Source organism: Anolis sagrei, chromosome 3 (assembly GCF_037176765.1).
Source record: "Anolis sagrei isolate rAnoSag1 chromosome 3, rAnoSag1.mat, whole genome shotgun sequence".
Lineage (NCBI taxonomy): Eukaryota > Metazoa > Chordata > Lepidosauria > Squamata > Dactyloidae > Anolis > Anolis sagrei.
The window spans coordinates 168872215-168890253 of NC_090023.1; the positions used below are offsets into that span (position 1 = coordinate 168872215).

Below are 18039 nucleotides of genomic sequence, written 5' to 3' on the forward strand. Positions count from 1 at the left end.
GCTCACTTGAAGGGTGACTTTCATGTCACACAACACATATCAAAGTGTGCAGTTCACTGAAAGAAGATATAGTGATACATGACAACTTTGATAATATTAAAGAGAATCAATTTATTAATCGTCACTAGAGCCATATTCAGGATGCCTATATGTAACCTATCAAGTTAGTTAGTGCATCTCTATATGATAGTTTCTGAGGAAAATAATATAGAAAGCACAGTTCAATTCATGTGTTGCTGGTGGGGTTTCATACCCAACTAATTGGTCACTATATCAACAGATTGTTATGTTAATTTCACATGCCATAATTATAGTACTGAATTTTCAAAATGATGAACCCAAATTCAAAGTTGTGTTCTTTCTCTTAAATAAACAGCTTGTTTCCTCAAACTGTCTGCAGCAATGACGAACGCTCTTTGACATTGATCAGTCAGTGCCAAAAAACAATTGAAGCACTTGCTACACCACAATTACGGATTCATTCTTGCTTAACTCCACATAACAAAAGACTTATGTTGTAAGGTTGCCATCTTGTAAATAAATAAGGCCAGGGGCTGTTTGGGTGCTGTGAACAGCACCTAACAGTAATCATTTGAAACTCTATTCCCCAACCTTTCAAGTGGGGTCATCATGGCAGAGACATAGCTGTCAGGACCCGGGTTCCTGGCCTTGGATGTTGGCGCAAAAAACCGGATTCCTGACATGGAGAACTGATAAGGGATTGCAGCTGGTGACCTTGGGAGGGCCCGTTGGTGGTTTGGCGGGGAATATTGCGCGGGATCTTTGTCAGGCGGGAAGAGGGGATTCGAATGTGGGGGAGGGTATATAAGGGTTGACTTGCGTCTGTGCGCCAATCCTGGCTTTCATTGTGTATATGCATCCAGTAGTAAAGGTTTCCTGATTGATTACGGATTGGCGTCCTGTGTCTTTTCTGGGAGCGGCTGCTGTGAGCTTACATTAAGCCAGGATTCATCGGTGCCATCCCACGGCTGTGGTGAGGTACCCCTATGCAACAGGAAGAAGATCCAACGGAGGGGGGAGAACCAGCCTCCCCTTTCGAAAATGCAGAAGAGGAGCTGGAGAGAGTGAATGCCTTGGCTTCATCGACTGCATATGCCCAGCCCAACGGAGTCACACAGAGGCGAGTGAAGGGGGCAGGGGCAGCAACGAGAGAAAGCAGTGGGCTAGAGTTTCCCTCCCCGCAGAGATTGTATTGCCTGGAGGAAAAGATGGCATCAATGGAGACTACCCTCGCGATGATGTCGAAGGTGATGGAGAGGCTGGCCCCCCTGTTGGAGGAACCACCACCCCGAGGGGAATCGATGTGGAGCGCAGGGGAGAGGAGTGACCGGGAACCCGGGGCATGTCCTAAAACACAGACGAGCTGGAGGGCTGCGGCGGAGAGCGATGAGGAGGAGGAGCGACCCCGGGGAGTGGCGCCCCAGCAGACGTTCCTGGTGCCCCCGGCCGGAGCTGGGCGCGGCACAGGGCGTCAGGAGTTGCCCCCGGAGCAGAGAGGGCTCCAGGGAGGGCCACCGCGAGCGGAGAACCGGGGAAGGCAGCTCCTTCCATACCAACCTAGGAGGGAGGAGCTGAGGATCGAGTTCGGAGGAGAAGCCGGGAACCTCGCATACTTCCTGACTATGGTGAGGGGATATCTAGAAGATAACGCCCTTACCTTCGGATCGGAAGCAAGCAGAGTGCGAGCAGTGGGCGCAGCACTGAGAGGGGGAGCAGCGGAATGGTATGTCCAGCTCCATGCCAGACACGACCCATGTTTGGGATCTACAAGGCGATTCCTGGCTGCGATGGAGGCGCGCTTCAGGGATCCGCTCGAGAGGGTCCGGGCGAGGGAAAGGCTGCAAACAATAACCCAAGGACATCGTTCCGTATCTGAGTACGTGGAGGAATTCCGGTTGAGGGCGGAGAAGGTCCCAGAGTGGTCCAACACCACCAAGGTCCAGATCTTCAAGGAGGGCTTGCGGAAGGAAATCCTGACCTGGGCGCTTCATCGCGACGACCCGGAGGAGATAGGTGGATGGATCGAGCTGGCCGGCCGCATCGAGACGACCTTGGCACAGATCAAGAGGCATCAAGGAGCAACGCCGCAGCAGACGAGGGCGAAGGAGGAGAGTCGGAGAACGGAGAGAAGCACGGTCGGAAAAGCCCCGACCGGAGGGCCCAAGGAGCAGAGGGGCCCTTGTTATGTATGCGGTCGCCTGGGCCATCGGGCTGCCGAATGCAGACAAAGGAAAGGGGGAGAGTCCCATTTCCCAAGGTTCAAACCGGCTGCAGGGAAGAGAGCGGAGGAGAGCCCCCCTTCTAGGGCCCCGGTGGGAGATCTGGTGAGTCACAGCCCAGGAATGCTAGTATTCCCGATCAGGCTAGAAGGGGAGGGGAAGTGGGCCAGCTGCAAAGCTCTCATGGATTGCGGCTGCTCAAGAAACATTATGGCCCCAGAGCTAGCAGACGAGCTGAAATGTGAGAAAACCCCCTTGCAGAGCCCCATAGCATTTTCGCAGCTAGATGGGTCAGTGGCGGCTGGGGCCCCGGCACGGTTTGAAGTGGGAGAAGTGAGATGTAAAGTGGGGAGCTGGGAAGGCAGCATAACCTTCGTTGTATCCCCTATGGCTACTTACAATGTGATACTGGGGATGCCATGGTTAAGGGAAGCCAACCCACAGATCAATTGGAGGGAAGGCAGCATAACATTCCAGAGCGAAGAAAGAGGAAATTGTTGCAAGGGGGAAGAAAACACGGCGGGTGGGGTGCAGGAAATTCCCCCTGAATACAGAGACTTTGAGGATGTGTTTGACGAGAAGGAGGCGGACCAGCTTCCCCCTCCTAGGAGGGTCGAAGTAAAGATTGAACTCAATGAGGACGCTAAGTTGCCCAGGAGTAGATTGTACCCCATGTCAGTCAAGGAGATGGAGGAACTGAGGAAATATATTGATAAAAACTTGGCCCGAGGGTTTATAAGGCCCTCCGAATCACCATTGGGAGCCCCAGTGCTGTTTAGGCACAAGAAGGACGGCTCATTGAGACTGTGCGTGGACTATAGGGGGCTGAACGCAGTGAGCACCACCAACAACTACCCCATGCCACTGACTAAGGACTTACTATCGAGATTGTCGGAAGCAAGGGTGTTCACGAAAATTGACTTAATCGAAGCTTATCATAAACTGCGCATAAGGCCCGAGGACAGGTGGAAAACTGCGTTCACCTGCGCGTTCGGCCATTTTGAATTCTCCGTCTGCCCCTTCGGTTTAAAGGGCTCTGGATCAGCATTTATGCAAATGATTAATGAGGTGTTACACCCACTATTGTATCGCGGGGTGTTTTGCTTTGTGGATGATGTAATTGTGTTTACACGTGATAGACGATCTCATGTCAAATTGGTGAGAGAGGTGCTCCAGAAATTGAGGGAGGCAAAACTGTTTGCAAAGCTGCCAAAATGTGAGTTCAATAAGGAACAGATAGACTTCCTTGGATACCGAATATCCAAGGGAGGGATAGCAATGGATCCAGCAAAAGTGGAGGATGTCAGGGGGTGGAGCCCTCCCCAAACGCGCAAACAGTTGCAATCATTCCTCGGGTTTGCAAATTTCTACCGGGGTTTCATAAGGGAATTTGCTCAGATAACGGTGCCCTTGACTGAACTGCTAAAGACAAAGGGAAGGGGGGAAACAGTAAAGGTACGATCCCCGGGAGCAAAGTTAGATTGGTCAATTGAATGCCAAAGGGCTTTTGAAGAACTGAAGCGCAGATTCACTGAAGAACCAGTATTAATCCACCCCGATTTAACCAAACCATTCGTGATCCATTGTGACGCATCAGATTGGGCGTACGGGGCGGCCCTGATGCAAAGGGACCCAGAAGGGAGGTTGAAACCATGCGGGTTCATCTCAAAAAAGTTCAGCGAAACTGAACGAAACTGGCCGGTGTGGGAAAAAGAGGCTCTGTCAGTAGTGAGGGCCCTAGAGACATGGAGGCACTTATTAGAAGGAAGCGGCATCCCCTTTGAAGTGTGGACCGACCATAAAAACTTACAATACCTCACTTCACCCAGGCAATTGTCAGCGAAGCAAATAAGATGGGGGCAGTATTTCAGCAGATTTGATTTCAAGCTGCGTTTCCAAAAGGGGAACCAAAATGTGGTCGCAGACGCGTTGTCAAGAATGCCGGAGGATGGAGGGAGGGGACGAGGCCCAAAGGGGAGCATATTCTCAGAACAGCAGTGGGGCATGGCAGTACAAACCCGAGCGCAAACGGAGCGCAATCAAAGGCTGGTGGGGGTTGAGAGCAAGGACGGGGGATGGGAGGAGGAGATGAGACAAGCATGCAGGGAGGATGAGTGGCTGGAAAGAAATAAGGAAAAGGTGGAATGGAAGGATGGATTGGGATTTGTGCACAGGAAGCTATATATCCCAGGCAACCTAAGGGAAAAAATGATGATTAGATGCCATGGCAACAAGGGGGCAGGACACTGGGGAGTGACGAAGACCCTGAAAATGTTGGCACGTCAGTGTTGGTGGCCCGGGATGAGGGGTGACACCAAAGTGTATGTATCCAAATGTAATGCGTGTGCACAAAGTAAGGCAACCACACAAAAGCCAACGGGGTTATTGCAAAAGGTGGCAGAGCCATCAAGACCTTGGAGGGTGATTGCTATGGACTTTGTGGGTGAACTCCCAGTCAGCAGAGGTCAGCGCTATATATGGACAGTGATGGATTTGTTCTCAAAACAAGCACATTTCATAGCGCTGCCCAAATTGCCATCTGCAGAGAAATTGGCTGAATTGTTTATCAAACATATCTACCGGTTGCATGGCTGCCCGGACCAGGTGATTAGTGATCGAGGGGTACAATTTACAGCCAGGTTCTGGGAAGGTTTCATGCAATTGATGGGGGTGGAGAGGACCTTGAGCTCGGCGTTCCATCCCATGACCAATGGGGGGGTCGAGCGCACACAACAGACCTTGGGAATGTTCCTAAGAACGTACACAAACCAATGCCAAACTGACTGGGCCGATCTACTCCCGTTTGCGGAAATTGCGTACAATGGGGCCTGTCACGCATCCACAGGGAAATCCCCCTTTGAGGTAGTGTACGGCATGGAAGTAACCCCTTTACCCAAACTGCCGAGTTGGGGGGAAGAACTGGAGGGAAAGGAAGGATGGTCAGACAAAATGAAAGCTAACTGGGAGGGAGTGGCAAAATCACTACGAGAGGCCCAACGGAAATATAAGTTGTTTGCAGATCGAAAAAGGAGGGAAGGTGACAAATTGGAAGAAGGGGATTTGGTATGGCTGAGCACAAAAAACCTTAAGCTAAATACCCCCTCTCGGAAGCTGTCCCCCAAATACATCGGTCCTTTTAGGATTTCAAACAAGGTGAATGAAGTGACATATACCCTGAAACTACCTAAGGTATTGGGGAAAATACACCCAACGTTTCATTGTAGTTTATTGAAAAAATACCAAGGTCCGCTAGATGAAGAAGGAACATAATGGTGACGTATATTTCCCTTCCAGGAAGAAGAAGAGGTGGAGGGGGACATTATGTCAGGACCCGGGTTCCTGGCCTTGGATGTTGGCGCAAAAAACCGGATTCCTGACATGGAGAACTGATAAGGGATTGCAGCTGGTGACCTTGGGAGGGCCCGTTGGTGGTTTGGCGGGGAATATTGCGCGGGATCTTTGTCAGGTGGGAAGAGGGGATTCGAATGTGGGGGAGGGTATATAAGGGTTGACTTGCGTCTGTGCGCCAATCCTGGCTTTCATTGTGTATATGCATCCAGTAGTAAAGGTTTCCTGATTGATTACGGATTGGCGTCCTGTGTCTTTTCTGGGAGCGGCTACTGTGAGCTTACACATAGCAATATGGGATTGGATACATTTTTTTGAAACACCGCCAGTGGGAGCCTCGAAAAGGGGTGAGAGGAGCATGTGGTGGCGGCACCAGCGATGCTTGCCCTCGCCCTTCTCCTCTGATTTCACTTTAACCAGCATGGCTTCATCCTGTCAAATCTTTTATACTGTAGTTTGGCACTAGAGCTTTTTGGCTGGTAATTGTAAATTCCTCTGTCCTTTCACAGATGAATAAATATTTGAAGATCCAGGAGGATTCCTTTTTTCTTCCTATGAATGGCTGTAGGAAGTAGGGGATTGATTGATCAGATGGCCCTTGCATTCTTCCAATTTTCCCCATGGCATTTAATGGCTCTTGGAGCACTTCTATACGGGCCCTAATACATGGAAGAAACTGGTATAAAAAAGAGGGGATAGCTAATTGACCTTTAAGGAAAATGTGCACTGATTCACATTAACAGCTGAAAAACACCTGTTAAAAAGGTGCACTTAAAACCAGATTTTGACCAAAAAAATTTCATATTCACATGAGTATATCCCTGCAGTCAAGGAAAAAATGTGATTTCATTCCTATACACTGGTGTGGACTGCTCCAGCACATGCGCACATTTTAAAATTCCAAAACAGCTGATGGGGGTTGTAAACAAACGGAGCCAGGGACACACAGGTGGCTAAATGGAAGCATAATTAGAAAGCAATTACAATGAGAGCTCTTTGCAACCATTCCTTTATTCTGATGTTTATTAAATTAAACAGAGATTTAATTTACAGGAGGGTGAAGAGGAAATCTGCTTGTTTGCACTTTTAGATATCCAAATCAGCACATATGAAGTCCAGCACATCTTAGAGAGTCATTTTTTTCAAAAAAAAAACAACAACAACAAAAAACCCCAAAACATTACAAGTAAACATCTGCTGGATGTCCCCCGTCCATCTTAAAGATTTTAAAAATCTGCTACAAAAGAAGGTGCCAGGATGCAGGGCAGCAATTACTGGGACTGACAGCTTCATGTTTGTACTTGCTGTCAGGTACCGCGTTATGTCTGTTGGAGCTAGGTGTGAATGTTTCAACTGACCGCCTTGATTAGCCTGGGATGGCCTGGAAGTGCCTGGGGCAATCTTTTGTTGAGAGGTGATTAGATGTCCTTGTTTTTTCCTCTCTGTTGTTTTGCTGTTGTAATTTTAGAGATTTTTTTAATACTGGTAGCCAGATTTTGTTCATTTTCATGGTTTCCTCCTTTCTGTTGAAATTGTTCACATGCTTGTGGATTTCAATGGCTTCTCTGTGTAGTCTGACATGGTGGTTGTTCGAGTGGTCCAGCATTTCTGTGTTCTCAAATAATATGCTGTGTCCAGGTTGGTTCATCAGGTGCTCTGCTATGGCTGACTTCTCTGGTTGAAGTAGTCTGCAGTGCCTTTCATGTTCCTTGATTTGTGTTTGGGCAACGCTGCGTTTGGTGGCCCCTATGTAGACTTGTGATGGTTGGAGTTTTTATGTAGATATCTATCTGTGTGTGTGTGTGTGTGTGGGGGGGGGGGGGGGGTTCTGTAAATGGTGTGACCCAATTGTTGATCTGGTTTACGGATGACTAGGACATCTAGAAAAGCCAGTCTTCCTTCATTTTCTTTTTCCATGGTGAATTGGATGTTTGGGTGGATGCTGTTAAGATGGTCCAGGAACCTGTTTAGTTCTTCTTCGCCATGGCTCCAAATGGTGAAAGTGCCATCCACATACTTGAACCATATAGTGGGCTTTTACAGAAAACCCACACACAGAGATAGATATCTACATAAAAACTCCAACCATCACCCAAGTCAAAAAAGATGGTTGGCAGACCGTGCAAAAAGAATTGCGAACCCCACCTCCTCCAAGATGGACTGAACCACCTCAACTGGGCTCTACAGACCAATGGATACTCCACCTCAGACATCAGAAGAGCTGCAAGACCGAGAACAAGCCGCAAAAGTAAAGACAAAGATCCACCCAGAGGAAAAGTGTTCTTGCCATACATCAAGGGAACCACTGACCGCATAGGAAGCTGATGAGGAAACACAACATACAGGCTATCTACAGACCCACCAAGAACATCCAACAAATGCTACGTTCAGCAGAGGACAAGAGGGACCCTTTCACTTCTGCAGGAGTCTAAGGTATACCATGCAGCTGTGGACAAGTCTACATAGGACAAAGCATTGCCCAAATACGAATCAAGGAATATGAAAGGCACTGCAGACTACTTCAACCAGAGAAGTCAGCCATTGCAGAGCACCTGATGAACCAACCTGGACACGGCATATTATTTGAGAACACAGAAATGCTGGACCACTCTAGCAACTACCATGTCAGACTACACAGAGAAGCCATTGAAATACACAAGCATGTGTACAATTTCAACAGAAAGGAGGAAACCATGAAAATAAACAAAATCTGGCTACCAATATTAAAAAACTCTAAAATTACAACAGCAAAACAACAGAGAGGAAACAAACAAGGACATCTAATCACCCCTCAACAAAAGATTTCCCCAGGCACTTCCAGGCCATTTAATGCTAATTAAGGCGGTCAGTTGAAACATTCACACCTAGCTCCAACAGACAAGAGTTCTTTGTCCCACCTTGGTCATTCCACAGATATATAAACCCACTTTTCTAGTTCCAACAGACTCCACTACCTCTGAGGATGCTTGCCATAGATGCAAGCGAAATGTCAGGAGAGAATGCCTCTAGAACATGGCCATATAGCACAAAAAAACCTACAACAACCCATTTCAGTACCACTACTACAACTGACCAGCAGTGTAACCAGCATGAAAAAGGTTCAAAGAATCTGTCTGCCCAAACTCTCTTAGGATGATACTCTCTAGAACTTCTGTAGATTGTATATGCAGAGAAGGGCAGTATACTTGTTTTACTTAGTTTAAATAGTAGGATTTGTGCCTTAGAAAAACAGAGGTATTTTTTGCATAGGAGGCAGGATACTAATGCAGGATGAGTAGAACATGCTTTCACATCATAGGAATATGCTTTCAGTTGACTTTGTAGTTTTCCTGAGGTGAACCGAAAATTCAGCATGAAATTATTCAGACAGAGAATCATCTTAATGATCTTTTCTTGGAGCTTTCAGAAGGAATATAGAAGGGTTTTCCCTTTACAATTCTTCTCTCCCAGTATCAAAGGGAAATGAAGTGGCAATTAGAATCATATGATTACATTTCCCTTTTTCCAGAAAGATTTCATAAAAGCTGACATCTAAGCCAGTTATGAGTCAGAGAGCTACAGATGTGTCTCCAACTGATCCCAGTGATAAGGTTGCTCTGATATTTTGTTCTAACTGCAATTTCATAAATTATAAAGTGAATGGAGTAGAAGTTCCCTTAGCAACATTAGAGAGAAATTAGAAACCCTGACAGTTTTGCTTTCTTTCTCATTACAATTCTCAATGCAACCCAAATATGAAATCTGTGAATTGTGAGACTTTAAAAAAATTATCCCTAATTTGTACAGGCTCCAAATTCAACATTTGTAGATATTACCAGCATGGAGAAGACCCCACTGTACCTTAATTCCATTCAAATATAAACAATGAGATGTGTCTTGGGGGGGGGGGGAGGAATGTGGGACAATCCTTATTTATCACTGACAGTTGAATAGAGCAGGATTCAGACTGAGACTTAACTTGTCAACTACTCAGCTTGAAGCTTTAACTTCACTACCCCCTTCATAGGGATGGCCAATTTCAGGTCCTTCTATATTCTATATTCAAGAACCACAATAGTGTCCCCCAACTTACCATGAAACATCATTTGCAGCCTACAGTGAGATGGACCATGGGAAATTTTCTATAGGATGTGAGATTTCCCCTTCACAGATGTCTGTGTGGATTGCATGAGGTCTGGGAAGCACAGGAAAATCCTGACAATTGTGCAGGTGAGCTAACATGAAAAATATTAAATCTGTGAATTGTGGGCTAAGTGAAGGCTTCACTTTGGTCAATCTCCTATCATTCTAAGTCAGGTTTCAATGTTACCAGTCAGCTTTCAGTTTTGTCTCCACTCACCCTCCCATAGGTTTAATGCTTTCCATTATGTTGATTTGTTTTGGTTTTATATTTACAATATCATCAACATATCATTGGGGGATATGTTCCCAGCCTTTGCATAGATATGTGAAACCACAGATAATAGTGAACTCTCTTGGAATGAAAGATTTCTGATCCAAGAATACACAGATTCATGCTAGAGGGCCTAGAACATGTCTAGAGAGGACATATTTTGCCAGTTCTCCAGATATACTCCCATAGTGTGTGTGAATGGGTCCTTATTTTTTTTGTCACAACTTTGGTCAACATTTGCATGAGGTTCAGCTCTAGTGATAGGTGGTCAAGACCTACAGAACTAGCTGAGGGGGGCATCTTATGTGACCTTGTGAGTCTGGACAACCAGGGTCATGATTAGCTATGTGTTAGGTGGTCCTTCCCACCAGTTATCATGGGAACTATGTAAGAACTTCTGTAAATTGCATATCTATTACTCTGGATATCCCAAGAAGGCTCACTGGTATAGTTGGAGGGCTAGATGGGTTGGTTACTATAGGTTGGCAAGTAGGTTGATGGATACCTAGACTGTGAGCTCAAAGAGGATTCCATTAGCAAATGGACACAGATTGCACACCTCCCATTTTGCACAAACAGATATTGGTTTTGCAGTGAACATTTAATTTGCTTGCATAGATACACTATGATACAAAGGCATTTTGCAAAAAGACCAACATAGGATAGACAATGAAAGTAATAGATGAAAGTAATAGATGAGGGAGCTCATCTATCCAATGGTCCAAATTGTTCTTTGCCTCCTCTAGGAGCCCTGGGAATTCTAGACGTTTGTTAAGAGATTTCTTGTTTTCATCATTTTTTCACCATGAACTTTTATATTTCTACTACAGAGAGGCCCAAAATCCACAATGGAAACTAAGGCTGCATGAATTCAAGCCATTTTTCTATGAAGGAATTCTTAAACGCAAGATTTGACTCCCATTAGGTCACTTCATTGTTTAACAGAGCTAAAAGGATCATCCAGAGAGAATGGCTTCAAGCAAAAGAGAAGGAAAACAAAGAGAAGATAAACATGCATTACATTGCCTCTCCCCAAGCCAAGCACAGTACAATTGTTTAAACATTCATTTTGACAGTTCAATATTTCTCAGATAATGCTTCCATTTTCAGATCTATTTGTTGTGACACTCACTTGTCACCTGTCATTGTAAAGGCTTTTTGTGTCTTTCCATTTGAAATGTGACAATTGCTTCTAGCCCTTACAAATATTGGAGGGGGGGTGTCCTGCATAATTACCTTGTGAAGTCTGTCATCTCCATCATAATCACACACATCCGTTTAGCCAAAACGATGATGTCGTTGCTGGTATCATCCCATATCTCAATCTCTGCATCAAGCTTACTCTTGACTTTCTTAAAGTCAGCCACTTGTTCGGCAATCTTTTCTCTCTCAGCCTCTGGCAACTGAGTCATTTTTGCCTGCAATAGGAGATAATTTTATTTGTAAAACAGCTGCCTTGGTCAGAGGATATCCTCTTTTTTTTTGAGGCAAATGGACATTAACCAGTGAATAAGATGACTTTCTAAAACAACAGCTGAGATCTCCATATCTCTGGGCCATAAATGCTAGCATTGGGAACTTAGCTGCTGGATTGCTGAATGTTGATTATTATTAGGAGCCCCCGGTGGCGCAGTGGGTTAAAGCACTGTGCTGGCAGGACTGAAGACTGCCAGGTCACAGGTTCGAATCTGGAGAGAGGCGGATGAGCTCCCTCTATTAGCTCCAGCTCCTCATGCGGGGACATGTGAGAAGCCTCCCACAAGGATGATAAAACATCAAAAATCATCCAGGCATCCACTGGGCAATGTCCTTGCAGACGGCCAATTCTCTCACAACAGGAGTGGTTGCTCCTGACATGACAAAAAAAAAATATTATTATTGTTGTTATTATTATTCACATAAACCCACAGTATGTCACAGCAAATGAGATCTCTATGCTGAATTTCATATCACAAAATCACAAGTCGAACACTTCTCAAGCATCTAGGATTGTGTGATGTATTTTCGAATGATGCACGCAGATCCAAGTAAGGTGGCCTTTTGCAGTTGACAGATCATGATTTTGTCAATATTCATTGTTGCCAAATGCCAGCTGAGATTTTTTGGCACAGCACCCAGAGTACCGATGACCACTGGGACCACCTGGACTGGTTTATGCCAGAGCGTTTGCAATTGGATTTTGAGGTCCTGAAAATGACTGGGTTTTTATATCAGGACCTCAAAATCAAACTGCAAACGCTCTGGCATTATTATTATTATTATTATTATTATTATTATTATTATTATTTCTCACCCACCTCTCCTCATGGCTCAAGGTGGGTTACAGAACAGTCAATTTATTTATTTTATGTTATTTATTTACTGTATTTGTATACTGACTTTCTCACCCCTGGGGAGACTCAAGGCAGTTTATAACATACTAATGGCAAAAATTCAATGCCAACATATAGCATACAAAGAAATCATAATAATTACTACACAATAACTATGTAAAATCAATTAAAACAATTAAACAAAAATCAATTAAAAACCATTAAACATAAGAAATACATAAAATGTAAACATTGAGACAGCATAAAATCATCCTAGTATAAACATTAAAATCCCATGATCCAGAAATTGTATACCAATCAAAACTCATAAACACTGCAAAAAACCCACAAATACACAAATTTAAATGTATCTCTATAAAAGCTACACACCAAAACCTATATCTATAAAATACATATTAAAATACACAAAACAGAGATTAAACAAAGGACACACATTTAAAATGCATGCTTAATGACTGTCTGGGTAGGCCTGCCAGAAAAGATAGGTCTTTACATAGTTTTTAAATTCCGACAGTTAATTTAGCTGTCATAATTCTTCTGGCATTGTTTCACAGTCTTGGGGCAACTTCTGGGAGGTGGTTGCCAGTAAGGTTTCAGCTTTTTGGTGCAGATGTCCCTCAGAGGACCTCAGCTGTCAGGGCGGATTGTATGGGAGAAGGCAATCCTTTAGGTAACCTGGACCCAAACCATGTAGGGCTTTAAAGATCAAAACCAACACTTTGTACTTTGCCCAGAAACTAACTGGCTGCCAGAGAGATAAATATAATCCCTGTTACATCTTCAGAATAAAACCAAGGGCCCTTTCACACTACACAACTACAGTGCTATGATTTCACTAAGGATCCTAGAGTATTCTGAGACTTGTAGTTTGGAAAGGCAACATAATTCTCTTACTGGCAATTCTGAATACAGTATGACCTCCCCATTCATCATGAGACCTCTTGTGGATACCTGAAGCCCTGAATAATCATGAACCCTATATTTTGACTATATTTGAGCTGGAAGCATACCACAGAATAGCACTGAAAGATATTGAGAGGCTCACAAACACCTTTGGGAAGGGATAGGTTTGGAGCATTGGTAAGGGAAATGCATTGTAATGTATCCTCCCCCAAAATAGAAATCATAGAATCATAGAATCCTTGAGTTGGAAGAGACTTCATGGGCCATCCAGTCCAACCCACTGCCAAGAAGTGGGAAAATCACATTCAAAGCACACCCAACAGATGGCAATCCAGCCTCTGTTTAAAAGCCTCCAAAGAAGGAGCCTCCACTGCACTCCAGAGCAGAGACTTCCAACCATTTCATAGAATAGAGCTGTAACTATTAAAATGACTATAGTGCCATATTGATATAGTTGGAAAGATATAGCCAGAACTAGGACAGTGGGAAAGAAGTGAATCCTATTTCCCCACACTATAGTACTGATGAATCTCAGTCTGTCTGCCTCTCTCTTGCACACACACACTATAATATTTACTACAGCAAGACAGGTGCTAACACTACTGTGTTAGATGTTGTGATTTCACTGAATCTATGTCATCCTTTCTATATAAAAAAAACAATTTAAGTAGGACCAGACATACTAAGACCAGAATACATATCTTATAAAACTGCTTCTCTTAGACTTCATCTGCACTTTATGGCTGCTATGGTCTATTTTGAATTACAACTGATGCTTGGCACATTTTGCAGTTTGGTCGTTTTAATTTTTCAGGATACATGATTTTGTGCAATTATGTTTTATTGGTGTAATTATGTTTTATTTAAGTATTTGTATCTTTCATTATTTTATCTTAATTCTGTTTTGTAATAAGTGTGTTAATGTTTAAATTCCATCTTTTGATACTGTGTTTTTAATTATGGCATTCAATGTTTGCCTTTTATATGCATGTAAGCTGCCCTGAGTCCATTTGGGGAGAGAGGGCAGTCTAGTATTATTATTACTTACAGGAGAAAACTTTCCCACATTGAGCAATATTGGAAGGGAAAAGGGGGAATGCAATAATCATTGGGTTATGTTCACCATCTTCTTCGATTTTGCCAAGAATAGCTCTTTAAAATAAGTGTCTGCTATAAAGGCACAAATCAGGTTAAGGAATGAAATATGGATAAACTGTTAAGTCATTTTGAAGGCCAATGTTCTATTATTCCTTCTATTTATGCTTCAATTTCCAGGAATTGCCTGGAAGCCTGTATTTAGAGTTCTTTTTAATGATAGCCAGCCTCTGCGCAGCTGTCAATGATTATACCATCTGCCTTGCCAAAAGGCGATCAGGATAAATGCTTGAGGAGGGATCATTATCAAACTGCAATAGGAAATCCCCCAAATTTAAAATAAATAAATAAAATGCTAATGGCTGAAATGTTCAGGACTGAGAAGGTAGCCTAAAGGAATCAATTCACTTGAGTAGCCATCATGGGATACATTAAATGTTTCACAATCTGGAAGAAAACCATTGGGTAAGGACATAAGCTGACCCTCACTCCGGTTATTACATTTCCTGTAGTCAAATAGTGATCTTAGTTCTTTGGTTGGCATTTCGTCAAATCTCCCATTTAACCAAAGAGCTGCTCTCCAACACAAAATTAAGTGCAGTGCTATCTCAATGGACAACTCCTTGAATATCTTCTCCCAGCGGTCCTGGGATCTTTAGGAAAATAGGTGGTTGTAGTGGTTTAAATATCAGGAATTGAGCAAGTGAAGAGTTACTTCCCCCATATCACATAGATTTTGGGGGAGGAGTCCCAACCAGGAGATGCTTCTCAGGGAGCAAAGGAAGCTCAAAAAAAGGAAAGAACAACAAATCTCCTGCACTAGTGGACCTTATGCACAAAGCATAAGGTTTGCACAACTTGGCAATAGGAAGGGGCAAAATTAAACAGCCTAAATCTCTTCGGGCCACAGATAAGTTTTTAGTGGCTCACTATGGATTTGTGAAAGGGTGTTTTTCCCTCAGAGAAAGCAGCAAAGTGAAATAGATTTGATTTCCCTACTTCCCCTCAGCATGCTGGCAAGTGCCTCAGCTCTTGCCTTTGCTGGTCTTTGTGAAGTTCCCTTACCTTGCCAGCCGGGGGTGGCAGGGCCCAGGAAGAGACAGGCTAGGTAGTTTCAGCTTAGTAGGCCTGGCAAAGAGCTGCAGGAGCCATCTTAGTTTAGGGAAAAGCTCCAGTTCAGAGAGGGGGAGTGGCCTAGGCCTGAGCCAGCCCAGCAACAGCCAGAATTGGTTTGGAAAAGGGGGGCAGAGTTGAACAGATGGAGGGAAAGAGAGCAGCTTATTTTGTGAGTTCAGTTCTGGGTAATGTTAGAGTAGGATTAGAGTTTTAGGAGTCTCTGTTAGGAATAGGCAGCTTGCCTGAAGTTTGCACAGCAAAGCCGGCTGTGGCAGACTGGTTACAGCTATTTAAAAAAAGAAAATAGCTGGGTTTTGTAATAGGAACTGTAACAAAGATAGAACCATTCACTCATGCAACCGATACGCTTCTAGGAACAAGAACACTTTCATTGTAACAGCCAAGACTATTCAACTGCATTTCGCTTTATTCTGTAACTTCTACTCAATAAACCTTTCTTGTTGTTTTTAAAATTTAAGCCTGAGTCAAGTGGCATTTATGGTTTGAATCACTTTCCTTTTTGAATCAACCTCTCCTGTTTCCCCTCAAAGAAGCCCTTGGTAATATACAGTACTTGGTGGAATAAAAAGCCTTTTAATGTTTTAAATAGCTAGAGGGTTCCTGATTCTTTAGTTTATGGTGGCAGCGAAGGTTTTAATAAAGAGACATCCCCTCAAACGCTATAAGTGCCAAAGTGGTGTGAATTCCTTATTAAAGGAGGGACAGGTGTTGGGATCTGTTTGCCCCCTGTCCAGTCATAGTGTTTGGCCATAAAGACTGCCTTTATGATTAGGAGTAGATGGTGGGATTGATCATATAGCCATCTGCCCAGTTATTATAATTGGTGTGGCAGTGGTGGGTTTTCTTGACCCCCTGCCCAAATAGCATAAAGGAGCCTTTATAGTCTTCCTTTCCCTTTGCCTCTGAGTTGCCTCTACCATGTCCTTCTCCTACAGAGGGGGAAACTGCCAACTCTGTGCCATTCTTTCTTTCTCCCCATTTGTGTGAGAGAAATTTAGCTTTGCTATGAAGACAACAATTTCATGATGAATCTCCACAAGAGAAGCCTCCCACAAGGATGGTAAAAACATCAAAACATCCTGGCGTCCCCTGGGCAACGTCCTTGCAGATGGCCAATTCTCTCACACCAGAAGCGACTTGCAGTTTCTCAAGTCGCTCCTGACACGACAAAAAAAAAAAGCAGTGGAACTCTCTGCCCTGGAGTGTGGTGGAGGCTCCTTCTTTGGAAGCTTTTAAACAGAGGCCGGATGGTCGTCTGTTGGGGGTGCTTTGAATGCAATTTTCCTGCTTCTTGGCAGGGGGCTGGATGGCCCATGAGGTCTCTTCCAACTCTATGTGGCAAATGCAAGAATTGAGGTTTTTCGTCTTTACCACCTCCTTCTCCCTTAAAACAGCCACTCTAGCGTTACATTTTAATATAACCTAAAGCCTAAGATTCCAACTTCCCTGAAAATAGGTCCAATATCCCTTAAAATTTCATCCCTGATCCCCATCACTCCAACCTCAGCCCAACAACCATCACAGGTTGTGTTTCCAACTGAGACTAGCACTTGACTGGATTTATTGGGGTGTCCCCTTTGGTAACTTTGTGAAAACAAAAAGAAAACATGCAGAAATAAACACACTTAAAGGACGGAATAGTGGGCACCGATTGTACTCTGCTGTAGAGCTATATGTGACTTCTCTATCTCTGGATCTCATTACATTGATGAGGAGGCAGTGGGGTGATTTGCCAGCCTCTGCGGCAAATCTGCAGGCAGCAGGGAAATTCTGGAGCCCTGTGCCCCACCTCAGCCACAATGACGCTTCCCCCTTACACATGGGAAAGCATCACCATGAAGTTTTGGAAAATGTCATTCATAACCTTTTTAAAATTGCCTTTTCCTTACACTTGGTCATATTTTATATGGTGATGCTACAATGCCTGAAAACATATAAGGCACTGAATGATATTTCAAAATCGGGAACTGGTTCTGTCAAGATTTTGCATGTCAAACAAAGTATAACATTGGTTTAATGCAATTGTCTCAAAAAGGCAAACGACACTAGATTTCTAGATGAGACAAAGGAAACTAGAGAAGCAGAATTAAACAACATAAATAAAATTGGGAAAACATATTGAAGGTAGATAAGTAGCTACATTGTTATCTGATTTCATGAAAAATTGCACTGAATGTATATGAATTTTAGTTTGCATGATATTTTATTTCTTTATGTAATAATATTCAACCAGAGCCCATAGCAGCTTTTAAAAATGCTTTGGGCATATTTCACCTATCTTGTGAATGCTGTCCAGTACATATTCAGATTGTGACTTACTATTTATTCTATTTTAATTTAAATATATTACAAATAATCTTTTTTCATGAAGAAGATATTGTATCTATCTGTCTGCCTGAAACACAACATGTCACTATAATTCTCTTGCATCATATAATATATACCAAAATACAGTTAAACCATCCCAAAAATCAATACATAAACACATAGAGCACTAACTCATATATCAACCATATGGACATCTTTTAGGGTGGAAAGGCAGAATCTAATTTAATAGAGCCCATTTTCCATGCAATTTCAGAATTTTGCA

The 18039-nt window shown here is 43.6% G+C and overlaps 1 protein-coding gene across 1 annotated transcript in view; it reads right to left on the minus strand.

Annotated features, from left to right (window-relative positions):
• CTNNA3 (catenin alpha 3) overlaps positions 1 to 18039 on the minus strand; it is a 1221152-nt gene that overhangs the window by 66219 nt on the left and 1136894 nt on the right. Inside the window, exon 15 of the mRNA XM_060768919.2 lies at positions 11218 to 11399. Within this exon, the coding sequence (XP_060624902.2) occupies positions 11218 to 11399 (182 nt within the window). The remainder of the gene's footprint in view (positions 1 to 11217; positions 11400 to 18039) is intronic.